This window comes from Nomascus leucogenys, chromosome 22a, assembly GCF_006542625.1.
Source record: "Nomascus leucogenys isolate Asia chromosome 22a, Asia_NLE_v1, whole genome shotgun sequence".
Taxonomy (NCBI): domain Eukaryota; kingdom Metazoa; phylum Chordata; class Mammalia; order Primates; family Hylobatidae; genus Nomascus; species Nomascus leucogenys.
The window spans coordinates 52,154,229-52,176,972 of NC_044402.1; the positions used below are offsets into that span (position 1 = coordinate 52,154,229).

General features: G+C 51.8%; 2 protein-coding genes across 2 annotated transcripts; one reads left to right on the plus strand and one right to left on the minus strand.

Moving 5' to 3' along the window:
- Positions 1-484: 484 nt before the first annotated feature.
- Positions 485-16,615, minus strand: CCHCR1 (coiled-coil alpha-helical rod protein 1). The gene is given in 19 exon segments (XM_004087070.3): positions 485-762; positions 1,012-1,183; positions 1,311-1,462; positions 3,178-3,279; positions 3,375-3,563; positions 3,656-3,792; positions 3,962-4,007; positions 4,208-4,320; positions 6,920-7,026; positions 7,133-7,243; positions 8,561-8,710; positions 8,953-9,063; positions 9,223-9,358; positions 9,457-9,620; positions 13,305-13,608; positions 15,553-15,658; positions 15,845-15,881; positions 15,883-15,912; positions 16,211-16,615. Coding segments are annotated over 19 exon segments (2,508 nt in total). The 5' UTR covers positions 16,427-16,615; the 3' UTR covers positions 485-637.
- Positions 16,616-17,724: 1,109 nt separating this feature from the next.
- Positions 17,725-22,587, plus strand: TCF19 (transcription factor 19). The gene is made up of 3 exons (XM_030803268.1): positions 17,725-18,539; positions 20,251-20,809; positions 21,284-22,587. The coding sequence occupies exons 1-3, from the start codon at positions 18,302-18,304 to the stop codon at positions 21,522-21,524; spliced, it is 1,038 nt and encodes a 345-aa protein (XP_030659128.1). The 5' UTR covers positions 17,725-18,301; the 3' UTR covers positions 21,525-22,587.
- Positions 22,588-22,744: the final 157 nt, after the last annotated feature.

Consider the following 22,744-nt stretch of genomic DNA (forward strand, 5'->3'; position numbering starts at 1 on the left):
TCTCTACAGAGCCCTCCTGGCCTCCACAGGAGCCCACTTCAGGCAGGCCTCAGCACAAGGTCCCCTGCTCAGAGGCCTCTCCCCAGAGTCAGTTTCTATCACATCATTGTACTGTACTTTCTCTTCAAGCACTTATTCGAAATGATCTTGTTCATCTGTTTAGGTACTGTCTGCCCTCTCTCTCCCACTAGGATGCAGGCTCTCAGGGCCCAGGCGGCCCCCAGGCTAATACAGTGCCTGGCTCTGACATTCCTGTTGAATGAGTGAATGTTTCATCTTCCAGAAGAAGAGTTTTAAAACAAAAATTGAGAATAAAGAAAAGCAGGAGCTTCCCAAACATTTCCAAAGCTGCTTAGGAAAAGGATTTGAAAAGGTGCCACCCATAGAGAGAGCTATGGGTGGGACCACTTCTCACATCTCCAAGAGAGATAGCTGCAGGGAGAAATCCCACAGATTCCCAGAAACAACATTTCCAAACAATGGCTCCTACAGTAGTCGTCTTTATTTAGAGCAGAATTCAGACTCAGCTGGTATTCCCCAGGGCAACCCCAGGATGGGGAAGGGCTGGTCTGTCCCCACCCACTTCTCCAGGATCCTCCCAGCCCCCAGGCTGGCTTTCCCTCCAGCTGTCAGCTGCTTAACTGCTCATCTGGGGATTGGAGCTGGAGCATCTGTCAAGGTTGTCTCCTTGACAAACAGCTTCCTCTTTGGAAATGGCTTCACTCAGGCCCTGCAGGTCATCAAGCAGGACAGAGAGGGACCCTGGGAAGGAAGATAACAGGAGATGAGCACCAGACAAGGGAAGGTGCTCATGGTTACAGAGGAAACAGGGCTGGCACAGGAAATGAGGACTGGGAGAGAGGAGGCTCTTTGGTCCAAGCTGGGCATCGCTAAAAGAGGCTAAGGGCCTTGAAGGATCACAGAGAACAACACTCAACATGCAAGAGTCTGAAGAGGAGATTCCTGAAGTGCACCCATTTGTCCCTTGTCCCTCTGTGCTTGGTCCAAGACCTTTTATGGACTCCCTGGTGGGCACTGCTGCTGCTACAGGTGCGGATGCTGAACACTCTGGAGGCCTGGGGCTGGACACCACAGATTTCTTCTTATCCAGTAGGGAAGGAAGAACTGTAAACAGTCGCTGCTGCTTGTAACGGGAGAGGAGACCCTCTTGCTGCAAGGTGGCCTGGGAAGGAGAGGGTTAAACCTAGCCCGGGTAGAGCCTCCCTCACCATCCTCTTTCCACACCTCTAGCCCAGGAACCAGCCCAGGACGGGCCCTAGCGTCTGCCTGTCTGCCCTCCTGTCTCCTACCAGCATGAGGTTCTTATCCCTCTCTAGCTCCTGCAAGCGCCAGGCCAGTCGCTGCCCCTCCTCCTTCCGGGCCTCCTCCTGCAGACGTCTGAGTTCCTGGCTCCGCTCCTTTTCCTGGGCGGCTCTGCGCTGAATCTGGCGCAAGGAGACCACTACAGAGAGGCCAAGGCAGAGGAGGCAGGTGTGAGTCAGGCCAGAGGCAGCCAGGCACCATGAAGACAGGAACAAACGCTGGGTCACCAACTCTGTGGCTTGGGGAGGCTGTTCTGCTCTGTGGATCTGTCTCTTCTGTACAGTTGGCGGGGGGGCTGATGCTCTAGGAACCTGGGAATCTGAACCTAAGTATCTTCCTCATCCCTGAACCATCCTGGAGTTCCTCAGGGGAAATCTGAATATGAACTGGGTTAGATTTTGTGCAATTAGTGTTCATTGTCTTAAAGTGTGATGATTGCAGCTATATAGGATAATTTACTGGCTTTGGGAGATGCAGCTGAACAACTTATGTTTACAACTTACTTAGGCGCGGTGGCTCACGCCTGTAATCCCAGCACTTTGGGAGGCCAAGGTGGGCGGATCACAAGGTCAGGAGCTGGAGACCATCCTGGCCAACATGGTGAAATCCCGTCTCTACTAAAAATACAAAAAATTAGCTGGGCATGGTGGTGGGCGCCTGTAATCCCAGCTACTTGGGAGGCTGAGCCAGGAGAATGGCTTGAACCCGTGAGGCAGAGGTCACAGTGAGCCAAGATCATGCCACTGCACTCCAGCTGGTGACAGAGGAAGACTCTGTCTCCAAAAAAAAACAACAAACAAAACAAAACATTAAATGATTACAACTTAAAGTGATTCAAAAGATGTACAAATATGCGTGTATATAGATAAGAGACGAAATGTGGCAAATGTTAACTGCTATATTTAGTTAGAGAAGATATATTCATTACACAATTCTTTTTTTGACACACGGTCTTTCTCTATTGCCCAGGCTGTAGTGCAGTGGCACAATCTTGGCTCACTGCAGCCTCGACCTCCCGGGTTCATGTGATCTTCCCACATCAGCCTCACAAGTAAGCTTGGGCTACAGGTGCCCACCACCAGGCCTAGCTAATTTTTGTATTTTTTTTTAAGAGATGGGAGTCTATGTTGCCCGGGCTGATCTTGAACTCCTGGGCTCAAGCAATCCTCCTGCCTTGGTCTCCCAAAGTGCTGGGATTACATGTGTAAGCCACCGTGCTGGCCACAATTCTTTTAACTTGTTCAGGTGTGTGAAATTTTTGCTAGGGGGTAATTGCTGGTGTTAGATATCTGGAAGGTGGTGGCCTCTGTGAAGGGGTATGACTGGAAGGGGTACAGGAGGGTCCTGAGCTGGTCATATGCTGTTTCTTTTTGTTTGTTTGTTTTGAGACTGAGTTTTGCTCTCCAGGCTGGAGTGCAGTGGTGTGATCTCAGCTCACTGCAACCTCCACCACCTGGGTTCAAGCCATTCTCCTGCCTCAGTCTCCCAAGTAGCTGGGATTATAGGTGCCCGCCACCACACCCGGCTTATTTTTGTATTTTTAGTAGAGACAGGGTTTTGCCATGTTGTCCAGGCTGGCCTCAAACTCCTGACCTCAGGTGATACACCCCCCTTAGCCTCCCAAAGTGCTGGGATTACAGGCATGAGCCACGGCGACCGGCCATATGCTGTTTCTTAATCTGGTGCTGGCTATATGGGTGTGTTCACGATGTGATAATTCATCTGTGCTATTCCTGGATACCTTCATTACTTCTTGTAATAAAGCTTTGAACACACTTTGAGGGGAAGATAATAACCTTATGTCTTAACATTTCCTTCTTCCTGGAAGGCCCTATCCACCCTGGCAAGGCTCACCAGCCTTGGCATGCTCCCTCCGAGCCTCGTTCAGCCTCCTCTCTGTGTCTGAGAGTTGCTCCCGCAGCCGAGTTTCCACTTCAGCCACCTTCTCTTGCAGGGCTGGGGTGAAAGTGCAGACAGGGCATATCAGCAGGAGCTTTGATTCCCAGTTCCCACCCCCCCCTCCAAGGGAACACCCCTTTCCCTCTCGACACCTTGCCCGTAGAGTTCCTGCTGCTGGGTCAGCTCCTGCCGCAGACTGGCAGCCTCCTCTGTGCTCTCCTGCTGGCCCTGGCGTGCTACCTCCAGCTGCAGCCCCAAGCTAGCCAGGGACTCCTGGGTCTGCTGCAGCTCCTGCTCCAGCTGCTGGGCCACCTTGCTCAGCTGCTGCCGCTCTGCCTCCCCTAAAAGGAGGGGGTACTGGGTCAGGCCTCTCCCAGCACCCTAGACACTGGGTTTTTCCTCATCCTCTCCACCCCCTGGCAACCAGGTGTACCTTGCTCCCGAGCCCGGCCCACCTCCTGCTGGATGAGGCGGGCACTCAGCTGCAGTTCTGCATCCAGGCGGTTCCGTTCTTCCCGCAGCTGCTGCAACTCAAGGCTCACATCTGTGACTGGTGGTGGTAGGGGACAGCTGGGATGGGGAAGAGAAACAGAGTCAGGAGAAATCACCCAGCTGCCTGACCCCAAAGCCCCCATCCCGCCTCAGTCCTCATGGTTTTGGGGGTCCCAGCAGCCAATGCCCTAAAGCCCCATCCACCCCACCCTAAAGCCCCATCCACCTCAAAGTGCCCAAACTTCACCTCTCCTGGCGCAGCTGAGCAAGCGCAAGCTTTCGAGCAATCAGGCCTGGGAGGGAAAAGGCAGGGAGAAAAAGAGATGAAGTTTGCATGGAAGAAAGTGGGGACAGGGAGTAAGGGAAAAAGATGCAAGGACTGGTGAAAGGAGGAAGGTGAATGGATGTCGGATCAGAGAGAGCTGGGTCAGGAAGAAGAAAGTCCGAGCTGGTGGGGTGGGGGCAGGACGTGGCTCGCAGTTGTCCTACGCACCCCGAATGGTGTGGACCTTGCGGACAGCATAGCTGAGTCGGTTGTTGAGGCTGGGAAGCCGGGCGGCAGCCTCTTCCACCTTCGCCATGGTGCTCTCGAGCCAGATCTGAGAGCTGAAGAGGGCACAGGTCACTGATCCTCCATGCCTCCCCTCATTCTCAAAGGACTTGCTGTGCCTTGTATACACAACTCCCTCTAATCCTGTCCTGTTATACAAGTACAGAACGCACAGCTTCCGTCAATTATCTAAAGGACCCTTGCCCGAAGAACGCATTAAATGACTATCTTTTTAAGCAACCTGTTAAGCTTATTTCTCACAACCTGTGTTTCGCTCACTATTGTGTATCAAAGAGTAAAGTTATCCTCTCTGGCCAGGGGCAGTGGCTCCTGCCTGTAATCCCAGCACTTTGGGAGGCCGAGGAGGGCGGATCACCTGAAGTCAGGAATTGGAGACTAGCCTGGCCAACATGGTGAAACTCTGTCTCTACTAAAAACACAAAAATTAGCTGGGCATAGTGGCTCATGCCTGTAATCCCAGTTACTCCGGAGGCTGAGGCACAAGAATCTCTTGAACCTAGGAGGTGGAGGTTGCAGTGAGCCAAGATCACACCCCTGCCCTCAAGCCTGGGTGACAGAGCCGAGACTCCATCTCAAACAAAACAAAACAAAACAAAGTTATCCTTTCCAAGCCCAAGAATGTTGATCTAGCACCAATGACGGGCAGGTCCACATGCTTTACCAGCTGGCTGTGCCAAAAGTAGGACCAACCTGGCTCATGAAAACTGAGCAGCTTAAACAGGCCCCAGGAGGAGGCCAAGGAGTGTCTGGGGCCGGACTGGGGTTTCCTCAGGAGAGTCCAGGTCTGCACACCCACAGAAAAACACATGATGATGAAGGCTTGCAGCTGAATCCCCAGCAGCACAGCAAAGTTCACTTTGATCTGGAAATTGTTTGAGTAGATGCTTCCAACACCTACCGCAGCTCTTATTAAAGTCTCCAATTACCTAGAGACAATCTAATAAACCCAGCAACAATCCGAGTTTGGACTGCTTTAAGCCTGGAAGACTTTCAGCAAATGCATCATTACACAGATCATTTCTGTGATCGCCTGGTACCAAAGTCAAACCGGGTCCACAGCACATCTTTCTGTTCTCCTGGAGGTAGGGGTCACCCACAATGGATTGAACCTGGGTGGTAGGTCATTATAACTAGTTTAATTCCATGCAAGTTTGAAATTTTTCATAATTTTTAAAGCTGAATTAATCCCTAAGGTACAAATCCAAGAGAAGGAAGTGGTGGGCAAGGACTCATCCTGCATCTTAATTTCGCTAAACCAAAAATTATCTTTATCTAAATTAACCCATCAAGAAGAGCCTCACAATAACAATAAACATTTACAAGCCAGGCACTGTGCTAAGAACTACCTGCCGGCCAGGCACAGTGGCTCAAGCCTGTAATCCCAGCACTTTGGGAGGCCGAGGTGGGCAGATCACGAGGTCAGAAGTTTGAGACCAGCCTGGCCAACATAATGAAACCCCATCTCTACTAAAAGTACAAAAAATTAGCTGCGTGTGGTGGTGTGCGCCTGTAATCCCAGCTACTCAGGAGGCTGAGGCAGAAGAATCGTGCGAACCCGGGAGGCAGAGGTTGCAGTGAGCTGAGATCGTGCCACTGCACTCCAGCCTAGACGACAGTGCGAGACTCTGCCTCAAAAAAAAAAAAAAAAAAGAACTACCTGCCTTGGGTACCTCAATGACCAAGGCTGAGGGGAAGTCATCACCAGCACAAAGAAACTTTGCTGTTTTCTTAGAGGTTTTTCCGAAGGTCATACAACAATTGTTGGTAATGAAACAACTAGGAAGTTGGTATGAGAGACAAAGGCTGGCAATTGATTTAGAAGGAAACTAACTGGCTTACATTTTAGATGGAATAGTAGGCAAGTTAAGTATATAGTAAGCAAGTAAGTATATAGCTTTAAATAAATAGACTAGGCCAGGTGCAGTGGCTCACACCTGTAATTCCAGCACTTTGGGAGGCTGAGGTGGGTGGATCTCCTGAGGTCAGGAGTTCAAGACCAGCCTGGCCAACATGGTGAAACTCCATCTCTACTAAAAATGCAAAAATTAGCCGGGCATGGTGGAGGAAACTGGTGGAGGGTGTCTGTAATCCAGCTACTCGGGAGGCTGAGGCAAGAGAATCACTTGAACCAGGGAGGCGAGGTTGCAGTGAGCCAAGATTGCGCCATTGCACTCCAGCCTGGGTGACAGAGCAAGACTCTGTCTCAAAATAAATAAATAAATAGACTAAATTTTTCTCCAGTGAAACAGGGAATGCCCGCAAAATTTTAGAGAAAAAAAGGAAGATGCAGTGTCTACACTCTCCATCCTTGAACAATACTGCAAGTGAAGATCCTCCCGGGTGCTCTATTTAGCTCAAGCCATTACTAGACCAAACTGCAGGAGGAACAAGGCCTCACCTCCAGCCAAACATGCAATGGGAAATTCATAACAAGCAATCAGGTGTGAATGCAGACGGGGCTTCCCCATGAAAAGAAACGAATGCAGGAACATTGATAGAGCTAAATCTGCCCAGCCCTGTAGCCTCCAGTGGCCAGCTTCCCAGCCCCTCTTGCCTGAGGCTCCTCAGCAATAAGGTACCCAGGAACATGAGGTGGCAGAAACACTACTCCACCCACCCCTCCATCCCTGATACCTGCTGACAGCATTGACCACAAGCCTCAACTGCTCCTCGGCTGAGGCTGTCTGCTGCTGCCACCGATGCCTGGCCTCCTGAGCACGGCTCAGCTCCAACTGCAGGCCCTGGGGAGGATGCAGCAAAGGACAGGGTCCCTCCCTAAGTCCTGGCTGCAGCCCTGCAACAGGGGCTCCCTTGCCCTCCCCGAGTCTCTAGTAGGCTGACACCAACCTTGGCACCCATCCGCTCCACCTCCACCTCTGCGGCTTTGTCCTGCAGGGATTGCTGCAGGATGGCCTGCTCCTGGCTCTGGGATGTCACTTGTTCCTGGAGTGAGGCCACCTGGGGGAGGAGAGGGAGCTGGGCAGCGCCCTCTAGAGCTAAAAGCTGAGGGGGGCACTGGAAGCAAAGTGGCAGGTGCAGAGATCTCTGCAAGAATGCCATGCAGGGGCTGGGGAGGGGGGTGCGCGGCGCGGCGTGGTGGCTCACGCCTATAATCCCAGCACTTTGGGAGGCCGAGGCAGATGGATCACTTGAGGTCAGGCGTTCAAGATCAGCCTGGCCAACATGGTGAAACCCTGTCTCTACTAAAAATACAAAAATTAGCTGAGCGTGGTGGCATGTGCCTGTAATCCCAGCTACTTGGGAGGCTGAGGCAGGAGAATCGCTTGAACCTGAGAGGTGGAGGTTGCAATGAGCTGAGATCAGGCCACTGCACTCCAGCCTGGGCGACAAGAACAAGACTCCTTCTCAAAAAAAAAAAAAAGAAAAGAAAAGAAAAAGAAGGAATGCCATGCAGGGTGACAGAAGCTTAGGTTCTGAGAATGGAATCTGAGGCCAGTGTTCCATGTTCCGCATTCCATGTGCCCACTGGAAGATGGGAATAGCCCTTGACCCACCCCACAAGACCCACCAACTGACCATGCCACTCTCCTCAGATGCTGTCACCTCCTCAGAGAGGCTGTCTCTGACCATCCTACCTGAGGCTGACTCACCCCAGTCTCTCCGTCACATTATCTTTTGAATTTTTCTTACTACTTTCTTTTTTTTTGAGAAAGGATCTCGCTTTGTTACCCAGGCTAGAGTGCAGTGATGGGATCACAGCTCACTGTGGCCTTGACCTCCCAGCCTCAGGTGATCCTCCCACCTCATCCTCCAGAGTAGCTGGGACTACAGGAATGAGCCACCATGCCTGGCTAATTTTTTGTATTTTTAGTAGAGACAGGATTTCACATGTTGCCCAGGCTGGTCTTGAACTCCTGACCTCCAGTGATCCACCTGCCTCGGTCTCCCAAACTGTTCGCATTACTTGGCTGGGCACGGTGGCTCACACCTGTAAATCCCATCACTTTGGGAGGCTGAGGCAGGCGAATCATCTGAGGTCAGGAGTTCGAGACCAAAGTGATCGCATTATAGGTGTGAGCCACTGCACCCGGCTTCAATCTTTCTATATAGCACATATAATTACTCAACATTATCTGTTTACTTGCATGTTCTGAGTCTCTGCTCTAGAATGCAAGCTCCACATTTCAGTTTTGTCCAGGGCTGTGTGCCCAGCATGTGGCAACCACTCAATAAACATTGGTTGAATGGATGCCACCTTTATGGAAGGAGTAAGGTGCTGGGAGGGAATACCAGGAGAAAAGAGAGTGCAGTGACCTGTCCCTTCAGCTGCTTAACAGAGTCACTGTGTTCCAGCTCCTGGGCCTTTAGCTGCACCATGAGGGCAAACACCTTCTCCCGCCAGCGGTTCAGCAGGGACTGGCACTTCCTGGTAAACTCAGGCTCCAGGGAATCTGAAGGTTGAACCTGAGGAAGAAGGAGTGGGAGAAAAGTGTGGGCTCCTGGGGGAGGACAGGAAGGAGGTGGCATCTTTGTTTCTCCTCTGTCGTGCCTGGGCAACATGAGCTACAGCAAGAGGAGTTCACAGGAAGAAGGAGATCTAAGCAGGTTCTGGAGCACATCGACCCCTCCTGCCCACAGGGAGGGAGGCAGGGGGCAGGAGATGCAGGATGTGGCTGAGGGTGAGGGGTCTGGGGGTTGGGCTGTACCTTCCTAGTCAGCTCCTCCTCCTGCAGGGCGAGGATGTGTGTGAGGCTCTGCACCCGCACCTGCAGCAGCTCTGCGGTGGCGTGCAGGCTGTCCCGGTCCTCCTGCAAGTGCTGCGGGCGGAGAGAATCAGCCCCTCTGTAGGGCCTCCATGCCGCCTCGGGTACCACCTTCTCTCCCGGAGGCTGTGCTCTACACGCTCCTCCAAGGGCCGTGCTTGCCTCCCAACCTGATCCCCAAGTCCCCACACAGATACATTCCTGCACCCTCACCTGCGTGGTTTCCAGAAGCTTCTGTCGCTCCAGTTCCCATATCTGGCTGTGGACCTCAGAAGGGACTTGTGCCCCAACGTATTTTCTTAGATTCTCAACCAGGGTCACCTGAGCCTCCAAGTCTTCCTGGGTCTTGCTAGGGTTGGGGTGGGAATGGGACAGCCATCAGTGGGGCGCCCTGCAGACCCACCACACCACCAACTGCTGGGCCTCCGTCGGCGTTTGCCCACCTACCTCAGCTGCTTCCGAAGCAGCTCAGCCTCCGTCTGAGCCTCAGCCAGCTCCTTGGCTTCCCCTGCTCTCCTGGCTTCCAGACTACTCAGAGACTTCTCCAAGCCCTCGGCCTTGCTGGTCAAACTGGAAAGAGCCTCCTCGTGAGCCTGGGTCAAAGAGGACAGCTGCGGAAAGAAGAGGGGGCTCAGCAGAGGCTCGACCCCACATGGAGGTCTTCCTTGTTCCCTTCACTCCCACTTTCTGTGACCTTAGAGAATGACCCAACCAATCACCCAACTGCGCACAGCAAATGGAGAGCTGGCAACTCACTTTCTGCAGCTGCCCCACAACCCATCAGGAGTTCTTGTCCGATCTCCCCCAAAACATATCTTCACCTCTTTCTGTCTCTGTCTCCACTGCCACCAACCCTCATCTTTTGCCTGTAAGCTACCCTCATCTTTTGCCTGGGCAACAGCGACCATCTCCTAACTAGTCTTTACAAACCCTCGGTGGCTTCTCACAGCATTCACAACAAAACCCAGGCATCTCTCCACACCTGCAGGCCAGGGGACCCAGCTTCTGCCTGCCTCCTGAGCTCCAGCCACAGGGAGTCTGCTGAGAACCAGACAGTGGCCCCTCCTTGCTCCACAGACCCCAGGCGATAGCCCCTCCTCAGGGTGGCTTCGCTGGGCCCTCTGATAACCTCCCCCCCAACCCTACTCTGCCCCGTCAGCTGTTCACGTCCTCCTGAGCACTTAGCACTGACCATATCTTGCTTATGTGTATGTGTTACTATCTGTCGGACCACACTGGAAGGAAAGCTCCAGGAAAGGAGGAATTTTGTGTCTTTTGCTCATGGCACCTCAAAGGGTTGCAGGGGTGTCAGAGCCACCAAGAGTCATGGGATGGACTGGAAAGGAGGGCAAAGTGGCCACCCTGCTTCCTGGTCTGCCTCCTCTAGCCCTGTCTCCATACAACAATAAAGTTAATTTGGGGGACATAAATGACAAAACTTTTTAGACATAAAATACAAATCTAATCATGTCATTTCCCTGCTTAAAAACTTTCAACAGTTGCTTATTACTTGAAAAAACAATTTTTTTCTTTTTGTTTTTTTTTGGAGATGGAGTTTCACTTTGTTGCACAGACTGGAGTGCAATGGCACAATCTCAGCTCACTGCAAACGCTGCCTCCCAGGTTCAAACAATTCTCCTGCCTCACCCTCCCGAGTAGGTGAGATTAGAGGCATGAGCCACCATGCCCAGCTAATTTTTGTATTTTTAGTAGAGATGAGGTTTCACCATGTTGGCCAGGCTGGTCTCGAACTCCTGACCTCAAGTGATCCACCCGCCTCAGCTTCCCAAAGTGCTGGGATTACACATGTGAGCAATCATGCCCAGCCCAAATTTCTTTAATAAAATAGAAATGGGGGTCTCGCTTTGTTGCCCAGGCTGGTCTCAAACTCCTGGGCTCAAGTGATCCTTCCACCTTGGCCTCCCGAAGTGCTAGGATTGGCTGGGCGTGGTGGCTCATGCTTGTAATCCCAGCACTTTGGGAGGCCGAGGCGGGCGGATCATGAGGTCAGGAGATCGAGACCATCCTGGCTAACACGGTGAACCCCCATCTATACTAAAAATACAAAAAATTAGCCGGGCGTGGTGGCGGGCGCCTGTAGTCCCAGCTACTCAGAAGGCTGAGGCAGGAGAATGGTGTGATCCCGGGAGGCGGAGCTTGCAGTGAGCCAAGATCGCGCCACTGCACTCCAGCCTGGGAGATAGGGCGAGACTCCGTCTCAAAAAAAAAAAAAAAAAAAAAAAACAACAAAAAAAAAACCCACACACACACAAAGTGCTAGGATTACAGGTATGAGCCACCGCGCCCAGCCTGCTCATTGATCTTAATGGAAAGTAGCAAGCTCTGAAGTGGCCAAGGCCTTGTGCCCTGGGTCCTGTGCTCTGCAGCACATTCAGCGACCCTCATCTCTGTGCTCCAGCCTTCTGGCCTCCTCCCGTCCCTGCCTTCACCTGTTGTCCCACCAAGCGTCTTCCAGCTACCATTGGACCTCACACGCCTCTTCACTGGCCAACTCCTATTCAGCACAAATGGCAGCTTGCTGTTTTTTCAGTCTCGCTCTGCTGCCCAGGCTGGAGTGTGATCTCAGCTCACTGCAACCTCTGTCTCCCAGGTTCAAGCAATTCTCCTGCCTCAGCCTCCCAAGAAGCTGGAGGATTATAGGCGCCCACCACCATACCCGGCTAATTTTTGTACCTTTTGTAAAGACTGGTTTTCTTCATGTTGGCCAGGCTGGTCTTGAACTCCTGGCCTCAAGTGATCTGCCCACCTCGGCCTCCCAAAGTGCTGGGATTACAGGCGTGAGCCACTGTGCCCGGCCTAGCTTCTCGTTTCTAAGTTTCTTTCATGAATCTCCTTTGTCCCCTTTCTGATTGGATTGCTGGTCTTTCCCTTACCAATTCTAGGCACACATTTTATATTAGGGATATTACCCTTTTCTTGTCATCTGAGCTATAAATATAGCCTTTTTTTTTTTTTTTGCCGTTGCTAATGTTCATGTTATAAAGTCAATGGATCAATCTTTTCCTTTACGGCTTCTAGATTTTGGATTTTGACTCACAGGTAGAAAAGACTTGCCTACTTCAAGGTTATAAAGGAATTCTCCGGCTGGGCGCGGTGGCTCACGCTTGTAATCCCAGCACTTTGGGAGGCCGAGGTGGGCGGATCACAAGGTCAGGAGATCGAGACCACGGTGAAACCCCGTCTCTACTAAAAATACAAAAAAAAAAAAAATAGCCGGGGCGTGGTGGCAGGCGCCTGTAGTCCCAGCTACTCGGAGAGGCTGAGGCAGGAGAATGGCGTGAACCCGGGAGGTGGAGCTTGCAGTGAGCCGAGATTGCGACACTGCACTCCAGCCTGGGCTACAGAGCGAGACTCCGTCTCAAAAAAAATAAAAAAAATAAAAAGAAAAATAAAGGAATTCTCCCTTGTTTTCTCCCAGTTCCTTTTTTATGTTATTTTATTTTTCGAGACGGAGTCTTGCTCTGTCACCCAGGCTGGAGTGCAATGGCATGATCTCGGCTCACTGCAACCTCCACCTCCCAGGTTCAAGTGATTCTCCTGCCTCCAGTAGTGGATACGGTGCGCACCCCACCTGGTTTTTTTTTTTAGTAAGATTTCGCATGTGGCCGCTGGTCTGCCTGCTTCGGCCTCCCAAAATGCTGGGATTACAGGCGTGAGCTACTGCGCCCAGCCCTATGGTTTCTTTCCTTGACATGTCAATTGGTTACAGTGGCCTTCCCTGAACCCCAGACTGTTAGTGCTCTCTAGTCCTTCTCCTTCAAGGCATTCCTCCTGATTGCAATTAATTATGATTAAATTAAATATGGATTTGTATATCCCCCATGAGGCTGTCGGTTCCATCCACGAAGGCAGGACTTAGGCTAATTTGGTCACTGAGTCTCAGAGATGGCAAAGAGTAAGCACTGAGTTTGCGGACTGAATAATCTCTCTCTCCCAGTCCACCATAGCCCCCTTATACCCACCTTCCTCACTGCCCTCCACAATACCCCTGATGAGTTGGTACCTGGAGTAAAGTAGGGAGGCAAACTACTTCCTACTAGAAAGGGAAGCAGGGAGGCCACTTGAGGCTTGGGGGAAAAGTGCAACCTGAATTAAGATCAAAGTACCCAAATTCTCCATCTTTCTAGGCCATGTGTGTTTCTTTTCACCAAAGGTCTCATCACTCCACCACTCACTACCCATGGAGGGTCTTTTCTGCAATACCTGTTCTTTGCTTGGAAGCTACTGCCCAGCTCTCCATTATGAATTTGAATCCTTTCCAACCCTGCATTCACCTGCTCTTGGTGCAGCCTCTGAACCTCTTCCAGCTCCCGCTGGCTCCCGTCTTCCAAGTTCTTCCGGACAACCTCAGCCCCAGCCAAAGCAGCACGCAGGCCCTCAGCCTCAGCTCGGCCGGCCTTCTCTGCCCGTGCCAGAGCCTCTAGCTCCATGGCCTGGGCCTCTAGCCTCATCTTCTGCTGCAGCGAGGTCTCCCGCAGGAGCCGGACCTCCTCCTCCAGCCGCCGCAGCTCTTGCAGCTGCCGAGCGATCACCTCAGCCTGCTGGCTCAGGGCCTGTGACCCCTCCAGCTCCCAGGACCTTCAAAGACAGGTTAGTGCAGGTGAGACTTGTCTCCAGTGCTGGAAGGATAGTTGAGGGCATAAACATAGCCAGGAGAAGGAAAAGAGGACCCCTCTGCTTCCGTGTGGGGAGGTGAAGGGGGTGCTGAAGCTGGGGTATGGGGATGTCTGCATTGACATCATCATCATTCATCAAAGCCCTATTGAGCATGTTGAGTCCAGGGCCTGGACCCACAGGACCTAAAGTCTGGCTGAGATCATGGAACATGATCTCCCTAGAGAGAGCTACATAAAGGCAGATTCAACATCAAATGTGTATATCATTAGGCCACAGATTCTTTTTGTTTTTTGGCGGTTTTTTTGTCTTTTTTTTTTTTTTTTTTTAGGCCACACATTTTAAGTGGAAAGGTTGGAAGAACACACAGAGACTTCTCAATTCTGATTTAAGGGCAAGAAGTTTGAGGGAGGAATGGGCATAGAGAGGTCATGAGCTTCCAGTATCCATATGGTGAAGCCAGGTGTTAGTTAAAAGGCATTTATTGGCCGGGCGTGGTGGCTCACTCCTGTAATCCTAGCACTTTGGGAGGCCGAGGTGGGTGGATCATGAGGTCAGGAGATCGAGACCATCCTGGTTAACACGGTGAAACCCCGTATCTACTAAAACTATAAAAAACTAGCCAGGCGTGGTGGCAGGCGCCTGTAGTCCCAGCTACTTGGGAGGCCAAGGCAGGAGAATGGCATCAACCCAGGAGGTGGAGCTTGCAGTGAGCCAAGATCTTGCCACTGCACTCCAGCCTAGGCGACAGAGTGAGACTCCATCTCAAAAAAAAAAAAAAAAGACATTTATTGAGTGTTAGGTATACTTTATGAGGAGTCTGAGAGAACAGTACATAAATAACATAGTGCTAGCCTTTGGAGAAATCGTCTACCAATGTCACATGAAGTTTAATCCAGCTTGGAACATGGCTCCTGAGGCAGCTCTCTGAGACCCAGGACTACAAGAGATTGTTGTTGTTGCTGTTTTTAGAGACAGGGTATCACTGTGTCACCCAGGCCTCAATGCAGTGACTGGATCATAGGTCACTGCAGCCTTTAACTCCTGAGCTCAAGCGGTCCTACCACCTTAGCCTCCTGAGTAGCTGGGACTACAAATGCATGCCACCACAGCCAGCTAATTATTTTCTGTGGAGATGGAGTCTCGCTTTGTTGCCCAGACTGGTCTTGAACTCCTGGGCTCAGGTGATCCTCCTGCCTCCGCTCCCAATGTGCTAGGATTATAGGTGTTAGCCACCATATCTGGCTCTTTCCTTTTTTTTTTAGTAGCAGGGATCTGTAGGCTAGGGAAATTAAGTGACTTGCCAAATGTCCTCTAGCTGGTAACCAAACTAGAAATAGAGTCTCTTGTCTCCTGACACCCAGTCTAGTATTCCTTCTTCATCATGCTGCTGCTTCTAATGTAATCCTACTCTGCAGCAAAATGGCAGAATGATATCCCAGTACATCTGGGAAAAGACACATGAAACAACAAGAATAAGAATGTTTACAGACAATATGACAGCACGGCCAGCTCCCACAGCATGTCCTCTGTAAAGGCTTTCTTCTATCAGAATGAACCCACACTGCCACAGTGCTGGGTCTCTACTTCTAGTTTGCACTTTTTCATCTTGCCTCATACTATTATGCTTTACCATCAGCTGGTGGCCAATCTATCTCCCCTCTTAGGATTTTAGATTCCTTATTAATTACAAATTTAAGTCAGGATTTGTCTTATTCACTATTGTTATCCTCATCCCTAGCACCTAGCACACTGCTTAATTATTTATGCACTGTAGGAACTAATAATTGCTTACATAAAAATGAGTACGTTCTGGAAACTAGGGCCAAAATAGGGTAACGAGTTTATTCCAGTAAGGAAGGGTCACTAGCAAGCAAGCCTGAGAAAACGGCGTGGATGGATCCCTACCTGCCTCTCCGTCCTGGCTCCTGCCTGTCACCGGAAACATCCCGCTCCCACATGGTCACTCGAGGTCTCTGGGTGTCTGGCCGCCTCTCTGAGACATCTTGATGGCCTGGGGGTTGGACCAGGGGAATGTCTGAGAGCCAGGTGGGAGCTATTCTTGGCAGAGTTGAAAGGGGCCGAGCTTGAAAGTGGGAGGGGGGAATCAGCCCAGTGGAACCTGAAGAATTATAAAAACAAAGATGGTCAGTTTCCCAGGCAGAGACAACCACCATTCCCCTTGTCTGGTCCCACTGACCTGAAGGTGGAAACATCTCCACATTATTTGAAGGCTCACAGATTCTGTCTCCAGCCATCTATGTTCCCCTGGACAATAGGAGAAACAAAGACACTCCAATTCAATTTTCAGGCCACCTTCCAAAGAGAAAGCCCCTACAATAACAAAGTCATAATCCTTTAATTACAGCCAGGTCCACCCGATGCTCAGCTCTTTTCCTACTTCCCCAAAGAAGTAGGAGATACCCCAAATTCACTTGCTTGTCTCAACCTGGTTCCTCATGGAACCCAAGCAACTATCAAGTGGAGAGGATTTACTGAAAGAGACAGACTGAGAGGGGCTCTGAGGCTTTACTCATACTTTCAGGATTCTGGGCAGTGCCTTTACCCTCATCCTTAAGTTTCTATGGTCCCTGCTGCTCCTGGCCAGAGGTGAGAAAGGAGGTACACAGTGCAGGGGTCTTGAGCGCCATCTCCAGAGTTCTCTCCATGGCTCAGCAAGGCCTGAGGGAAGCCCATCCAGACACCACCAGGCCATGCCTCTTGGGTCCTTCCCTGTTAAAGTGCTGGCCCAAGGCCTAGCCCCAGTTGAATGTGGCCACATTCAGGGCTAGACCCTCCCCAAGACCTTGGGAATCCAGGCAGCCTAGATCCCCAGGCAGAAAAGCCAGCGTCCTGACATCTCATTCAAATCTTTCCTGCGGCTGTTCTCTCAGCTTCTCTCTACTATCCCCTCAGCTTCCATGCCTGCCGCCCGCCTCCTCTTTCTCGAGTCCTAACACATAGTGGGCACTTTAAGATCTTCCTCCCACCCTCCCACCCTCATTAATCTACTTTTTACCCGAATCTGGGTTCCCTACTTCCGTCCCTTTTTACAACCTAATCTACTTTTTTCTGAAGGAATTATTCTGGTCCTCACCCTCACCTCCATCTCTCAATAGCCTGCTCTCGCCCCCTGTACGCTAGCCGGCTCTACTCTCCCCCCAATGCTCCCCTAGATACCCGAGGCTTCACCCAGTTGGCCCTTGAGTTCTAAGGCTGTTCTGATCTCCTCATCTGTCCCTTCACCTGGCCCCTGTACCCCCTTTCCGCTTTGGACCCCTTGAACCCTCCCTGCACCCCCGCTCAGCCCCTTCCCGCCCCCAACCGACTCTTCCCGAACGTCCCTTACCAACCGCGAGAGCCCCCTACTGCGCTTTGGCCACACCCCCTACGCCTCGCTCCCGGCCCCGCCTCCGCCCGTGGCCGCGCCTGCGTAAGGCGGGCGCCCTAAAGTCTTATTTCACTCTGTAGAAAGGAGGGGGAAAGGTGTACGCAGGCGCAGTGGCGTCTAAATCTGGGCCCACTAAATGCGTCGGAGCATCTCCGCGCCCAGGCGGCTCCTCCTCACTGCGGGAACCCGGGAAAACTTGTGAACTAATCAGAAAAAGCGGAAGGCGGGAGATTTTAGGGCGCCGTCCAATGGCGCGGAGGAGGACAAATGAGCTGGCCAATCGGGAACGGCACGGGGGGCGGGCTCGCTCGGCGCGAAGTTCGGGCCCGGGAATTCCGAAGGAGGGGTAGGCGCTGCCCGCGCGCCGAGGCCGCGCCCCTCCTGGCCCCGGCTTCTTGGCTGTCAAACAGCTGCAGCAGCGTCGGCTCCGGCCGAGGAGCCCAAGGGGTCCCGGGACCCGCCGCACAGGCTGGCACTGCTTGAAGAGGAGGCTACTCGGAGACTGCGCCGCGCGGGTAGATCCGAAACGGGGCTGGGGCCGAGAGGGAAAAGGCCGGGTATGCCTTGCATGATCGCGGGGAGCTCCTTCCTGTTGTTATCCCACCTAGAGAAGCCGGGAAGTAGGGGTTTAGGTCCAATTTGTTGGAGTACTTAAGGACTCGTTTGCACTTCCTTTTGGGGGATGACAGTGGATTCATTGCCCTCGGAGGTTCAAACTAGTTATGAGTGAGGTATTGGCCAGAAGATCGGGGCGCAGGCAAGCAGGAGTGCTCTATTAGGATAAGCAAGTTTGACAGGAAGAAGCTGCTCTTCTCCGAATTACACAGAGGTGATGTGTTCGTATTGTACGTAGACGTGTGTATAACAGGACCTGCTTCCCCGCGCCCCGCCACCCCGACACACACAGGAGCTGCCTAAAGTATCCTTGCCTTGCAGATTGGAGGCTCCCCAAATATTTTGCGACCTGAGGATCCAGCTCAAGTGAGGTGCCGTAGGACGTGTTCCTGAGTTTGCATTGCACGGAGACCTTCCTGTAATTTTTCATTTGCAAGTCGGCTTAACAACCAATTTTGCATTGAGTCCTAGGCTGCTTGCACTCTGAATTTGGGCTATTCAGCTAGTGTGCTCAAAGTTGAAACCGCATACAGCACAACTCAAGTTTGCATCAGACTGGGAAGCGAACTTAAGCCAGCGGTGCGTGGCCCAGGAGTGGGAAAAGAAATGGATGCCTAAAGTGGAAGAGGTGGTGCAAAGGGGGCACCGCCCATGCTGCCCTGCTTCCAACTGCTGCGCATAGGGGGCGGCAGGGGCGGTGATCTCTACACCTTCCACCCCCCCGCCGGGGCTGGCTGCACCTATCGCTTGGGCCACAGGGCCGACCTGTGTGATGTGGCTCTGCGGCCCCAGCAGGAGCCTGGCCTCATCTCTGGGATCCACGCCGAACTGCATGCCGAGCCCCGGGGTGATGACTGGAGGGTCAGCCTGGAAGACCACAGCAGCCAAGGTGAGCATTAAGTAGGGCAAAGGTGGTTGAAGCTCCAGGCTGGAATGAGTAAGGTCTCCACAAGACCCTGCTGCCTGCCTCCCATACTCCCATCAGATTGGATGGGTGGTCGTGGTCCAGACTTTCATCTTCCCACCAGAAGTGTGCACAGTCAGAAGCTCTCTGCCAGACTGACCCTTTTTGGTCCCGTTTAGCTCATACAGGACCTGGGGTATCATCAGAAAGATGTCTTAGTGGGGATGTTCTGAGGCCACTAGAAGCCAAATTTAGACTTGATTCTGTTTCCAGCTTTGCTGAGGCACTCTGTTCCTGGGTTGGGGCAGTTCTATATTGAATAATGTTTTTAATAATCTGGGCATGTGTCTTTCTCCCTGACTTCAGGCAGTTTGCCTCAGAAAGCCTAGATTCACATTTGAGTTCTGCCACTGCGTCTTGGTAAAGTCAGCTGTAGGAGTGTTGTGGTTATTAGACTATAGTAGCCAACATTCACCTAGTGCTTACTGTTATGAGCCAGGCACTATTTTAAGTGTATTGAATGTAAGTGGTACTAATATTATCCTCATTTACAGTAAAGGAAAATGAGGCACAAAGAGGTTAAGGAACTTGTCCAGGGCTGGGCATGGTGGCTCACACCTGTAATCCAGCACTTTGGGAGGCTAAGTCAGGGTGGATCACTTGAGCTCAGGAGTTCGAGACCAGCCTGGGCAACATGGTGAAAACCTGTCTCTACCAAAAAATTAATTAATTTTTTAAAAAAGGCTGGGCGCGGTGGCTCACGCCTGTAATCCCAGCATTTTGGGAGGCCAAGATGGGTGGATCATGAGGTCAGGAGTTCGAGACCAGCCTGACCAACATGTTGAAACCCCATCTCTACTGAAAAAAAAAATACAAAAATTAGCCAGGTGTGGTGGCATGCGCCTGTAACCCCAGCTATTCAGGAGGCTGAAGCAGGAGGATCACTTGAACCCAGGAGGCGGAGGTTGCAGTGAGCTGAGATCGCGCCACTGCACTCCAGCTTGGGCGACAGAGCGAGACTCCATCTCAAACAAACAAACAAAAAGCTTGCCCAGAGTCACATAGCTGGTAAGTGGTAGAGCTAGGATCTGAACGAGCTGGAGCTGGGGGAGAGTGAGGATGTTTGAAAATTGGACCTTAGGGTGGGGCACGGTGGCTCATGCCTGTAATCCCAGCACTTTGAGAGGCTGAGGCGGGCAGATCAGGAGGTCAGGAGTATGAGACCAGCCTGGCCAACATGGTAAAACCCTGTCTCTGCTAAAAATAAAAAAATTAGCCGGACGTGGTGGCACATGCCTGTAATCCCAGCTACTCAGGAGGCTGAGGCAGGAGAATTGCTTGAACCTGGGAGGCAGAGTGCGGTGAGCTGAGATTGCACTACTGCACTCCAGCCAGGGCAATAGAGCAAGACTCCATCTCAAAAAAAAAAAAAAAAAAAGAAGAAAGAAAGAAAATTGGACCTTAGGCGAGTGAGGGCAGGGATCTTTTGTAGGAAAGCACAAGAAACGCAAACTTGTTCCTAGCTGACAAGGAGCATGCTGCCTGGTACCTGTCACCTGCTGAGGGGCTTAGGATGTGAGGGAGAATCTGATAACAGTTTCATGTTCTTCCCCAGAAATCATACAGATTTCTCCACTCCTGACTGGTCATTTCTGTTTTTGTCCTCCGTATTTGCCTGGTGCCCCACCATCAACAGGTACTTTGGTCAATAATGTCCGACTCCCAAGAGGTCACAGGCTGGAATTGAGTGATGGAGACCTCCTGACCTTTGGCCCTGAAGGGCCCCCAGGAACCAGCCCCTCGGAGTTCTACTTCATGTTCCAACAAGTACGAGTCAAGCCTCAGGACTTTGCTGCCATTACCATCCCACGGTCTAGGGGAGAAGCCCGGGTTGGGGCTGGTTTCCGGCCTATGCTGCCCTCCCAGGGGGCTCCACAGCGGCCTCTCAGCACCCTCTCCCCTGCCCCCAAGGCCACACTGATCCTGAACTCCATAGGCAGCCTCAGCAAGCTCCAGCCCCAGCCCCTCACCTTCTCCCCTAGTTGGGGTGGACCAAAGGGCCTGCCTGTTCCCACCCCACCTGGGGAAGTGGGGACCACGCCTTCTGCTCCACCCCAACGCAATCGGAGGAAATCTGTTCACCGAGTGTTGGCGGAACTGGACGATGAGAGTGAGCCTCCTGAGAACCCGCCACCGGTCCTTATGGAGCCCAGGAAGAAACTCCGTGTAGACAAAGCCCCACTGACTCCCACTGGGTAAGTGGAGTCCTCACTTGGCCCTCTCAGTGTTTTACTGCTTTTCGATTCCTTGTATCCCTAGGCTGTGAGGAGGTCCCCCTGCCTGGGGGATGGGCACGGGAGGTAGAATAGATGGAATAGCAAGACCTGGGTTAGCTCTGATAGGAAAAGAAAAATAAGTGCAGGAGAACATGAGAGGTGGGGTGGGGCAGTGCTTATAAAACAACCGGAATGAGCATGTCCTGCTTTTTACATTCATAGGGCTTTAACCCCATTCTTCTAGTGCCTAAGGATGGGGAACTTCCAGGCTCACACTAGAGGTTTTTATGCCCACCCTGTGTTTTTAAGGACAGAGTCCAGGCTCACTCACCTTAGTTCTCAGACCACTGTGCCTCTGTGGCCTCACCCTATGACCAGCCCTATAGGGTGGCAAGGTCTAGGCCTTCTCCTACAGGTTTCCGGTGACCCTTGTGTCTGTGTCACTTCCTTCAGAAATCGACGTGGCCGTCCTCGGAAGTACCCAGTGAGCGCTCCCATGGCTCCCCCTGCAGTTGGGGGCGGGGAGCCCTGTGCAGCTCCTTGTTGCTGCCTGCCCCAGGAAGAGACAGTGGCCTGGGTTCAGTGTGATGGCTGTGACATCTGGTTCCATGTGGCCTGTGTTGGCTGCAGCATCCAGGCTGCCAGGGAGGCCGACTTCCGATGCCCAGGGTGCCGGGCTGGCATCCAGACCTAAGGTCCACCACCAAGGCACCATCGGACACACCTGCCCATGAATAGACACAGCAGCGAGCAAATGGGTCTGATAAATAACCCTTCTTCCCTTCCCTCCCCAGGAGGGAATGACTACAGGGAAGAAGGGTGGATTGATGTGGACTCATTCAGGGCCTGGAGCAGACCCTGGTGGCCAAGGTGACAGAAGAGATGGTTTCCTGCCAAAGATATTGCCACCTCCAGGAAATTGCCAGTGAGCTGGAAGTTCCCACTGTTACAAGCTATAAGGCCATGTTGCCATGGACACCAGAATATCTGTAGTCAGAGCACCTATCAGTTGCAAAAGCCATGCCTGCACCCGATGGAAAAATGTAAGAGGGAGTTAAGGTTCTTGGTGGCATCACCCAAGGCATTCTGGGAAAACCTAGGGCCTGGCCCCAAAATTTCCCTACTCTGTGGCTAGTCCTGCTGCCAACAAAATCGTAGTGACCTGGCTTTTCACAGCTTTGCTTTTATTTCCAAGTCAAGGACAAGCAGCTTCATTACTCCTGGGCATTTACTCTTCTTGTGGGTCTGTGATATTCCTTGCTTTCCAGGGAGAATGTGCTTGGCAAGGTCTGGAGAACTAATTCAGAATCTTAGGGGAAGGGAAGAGATGGAAATACAGACCTGCTTACTGGAAAGGTGCAAATATATGGGTTGAGCTGGAGGTAGGAATACAGGTAATTAAGGTTTCTAGTTTAAGGGAAAACAGATCTATTGCCATTTAAATAAGGTAACTGGGATTTGGTTAAGTTCACAAAGATAACAGAAGATTTATTTACAGGCTTCACCTGTACCATCAGGGCAAGAGAAAGTCTGGTAAACCAGCTATAGCAGTTTACCAGTGTGATGGCTGTGACACAGCTCCACTCCACGGGTGGACACAGCAGAGGGCAACTGGGCTGGCCTGGTCCAGTGTGAATCAAACCGCTTAACCCACACATGGTACCTGTGATTTTCTTTTGTGAGCCTTACACCAAGCCAAACTATTGTCAAAGCATCATTTCTATAGAAATAAAGCCTTATCTTGACCTGTTCTATTACAACCTGCCACATCCACCCTTTCCTACCTAGATTTAATGAGCCCAAGTTTTTTTACATGGAAGAAATGACTCTGGGGCAAAGACCCCTAATGAACTAGTGGCAGAGCCAGGAATAAGACTTGAGTAACGGCCGGGCGCGGTGGCTCACGCCTGTAAT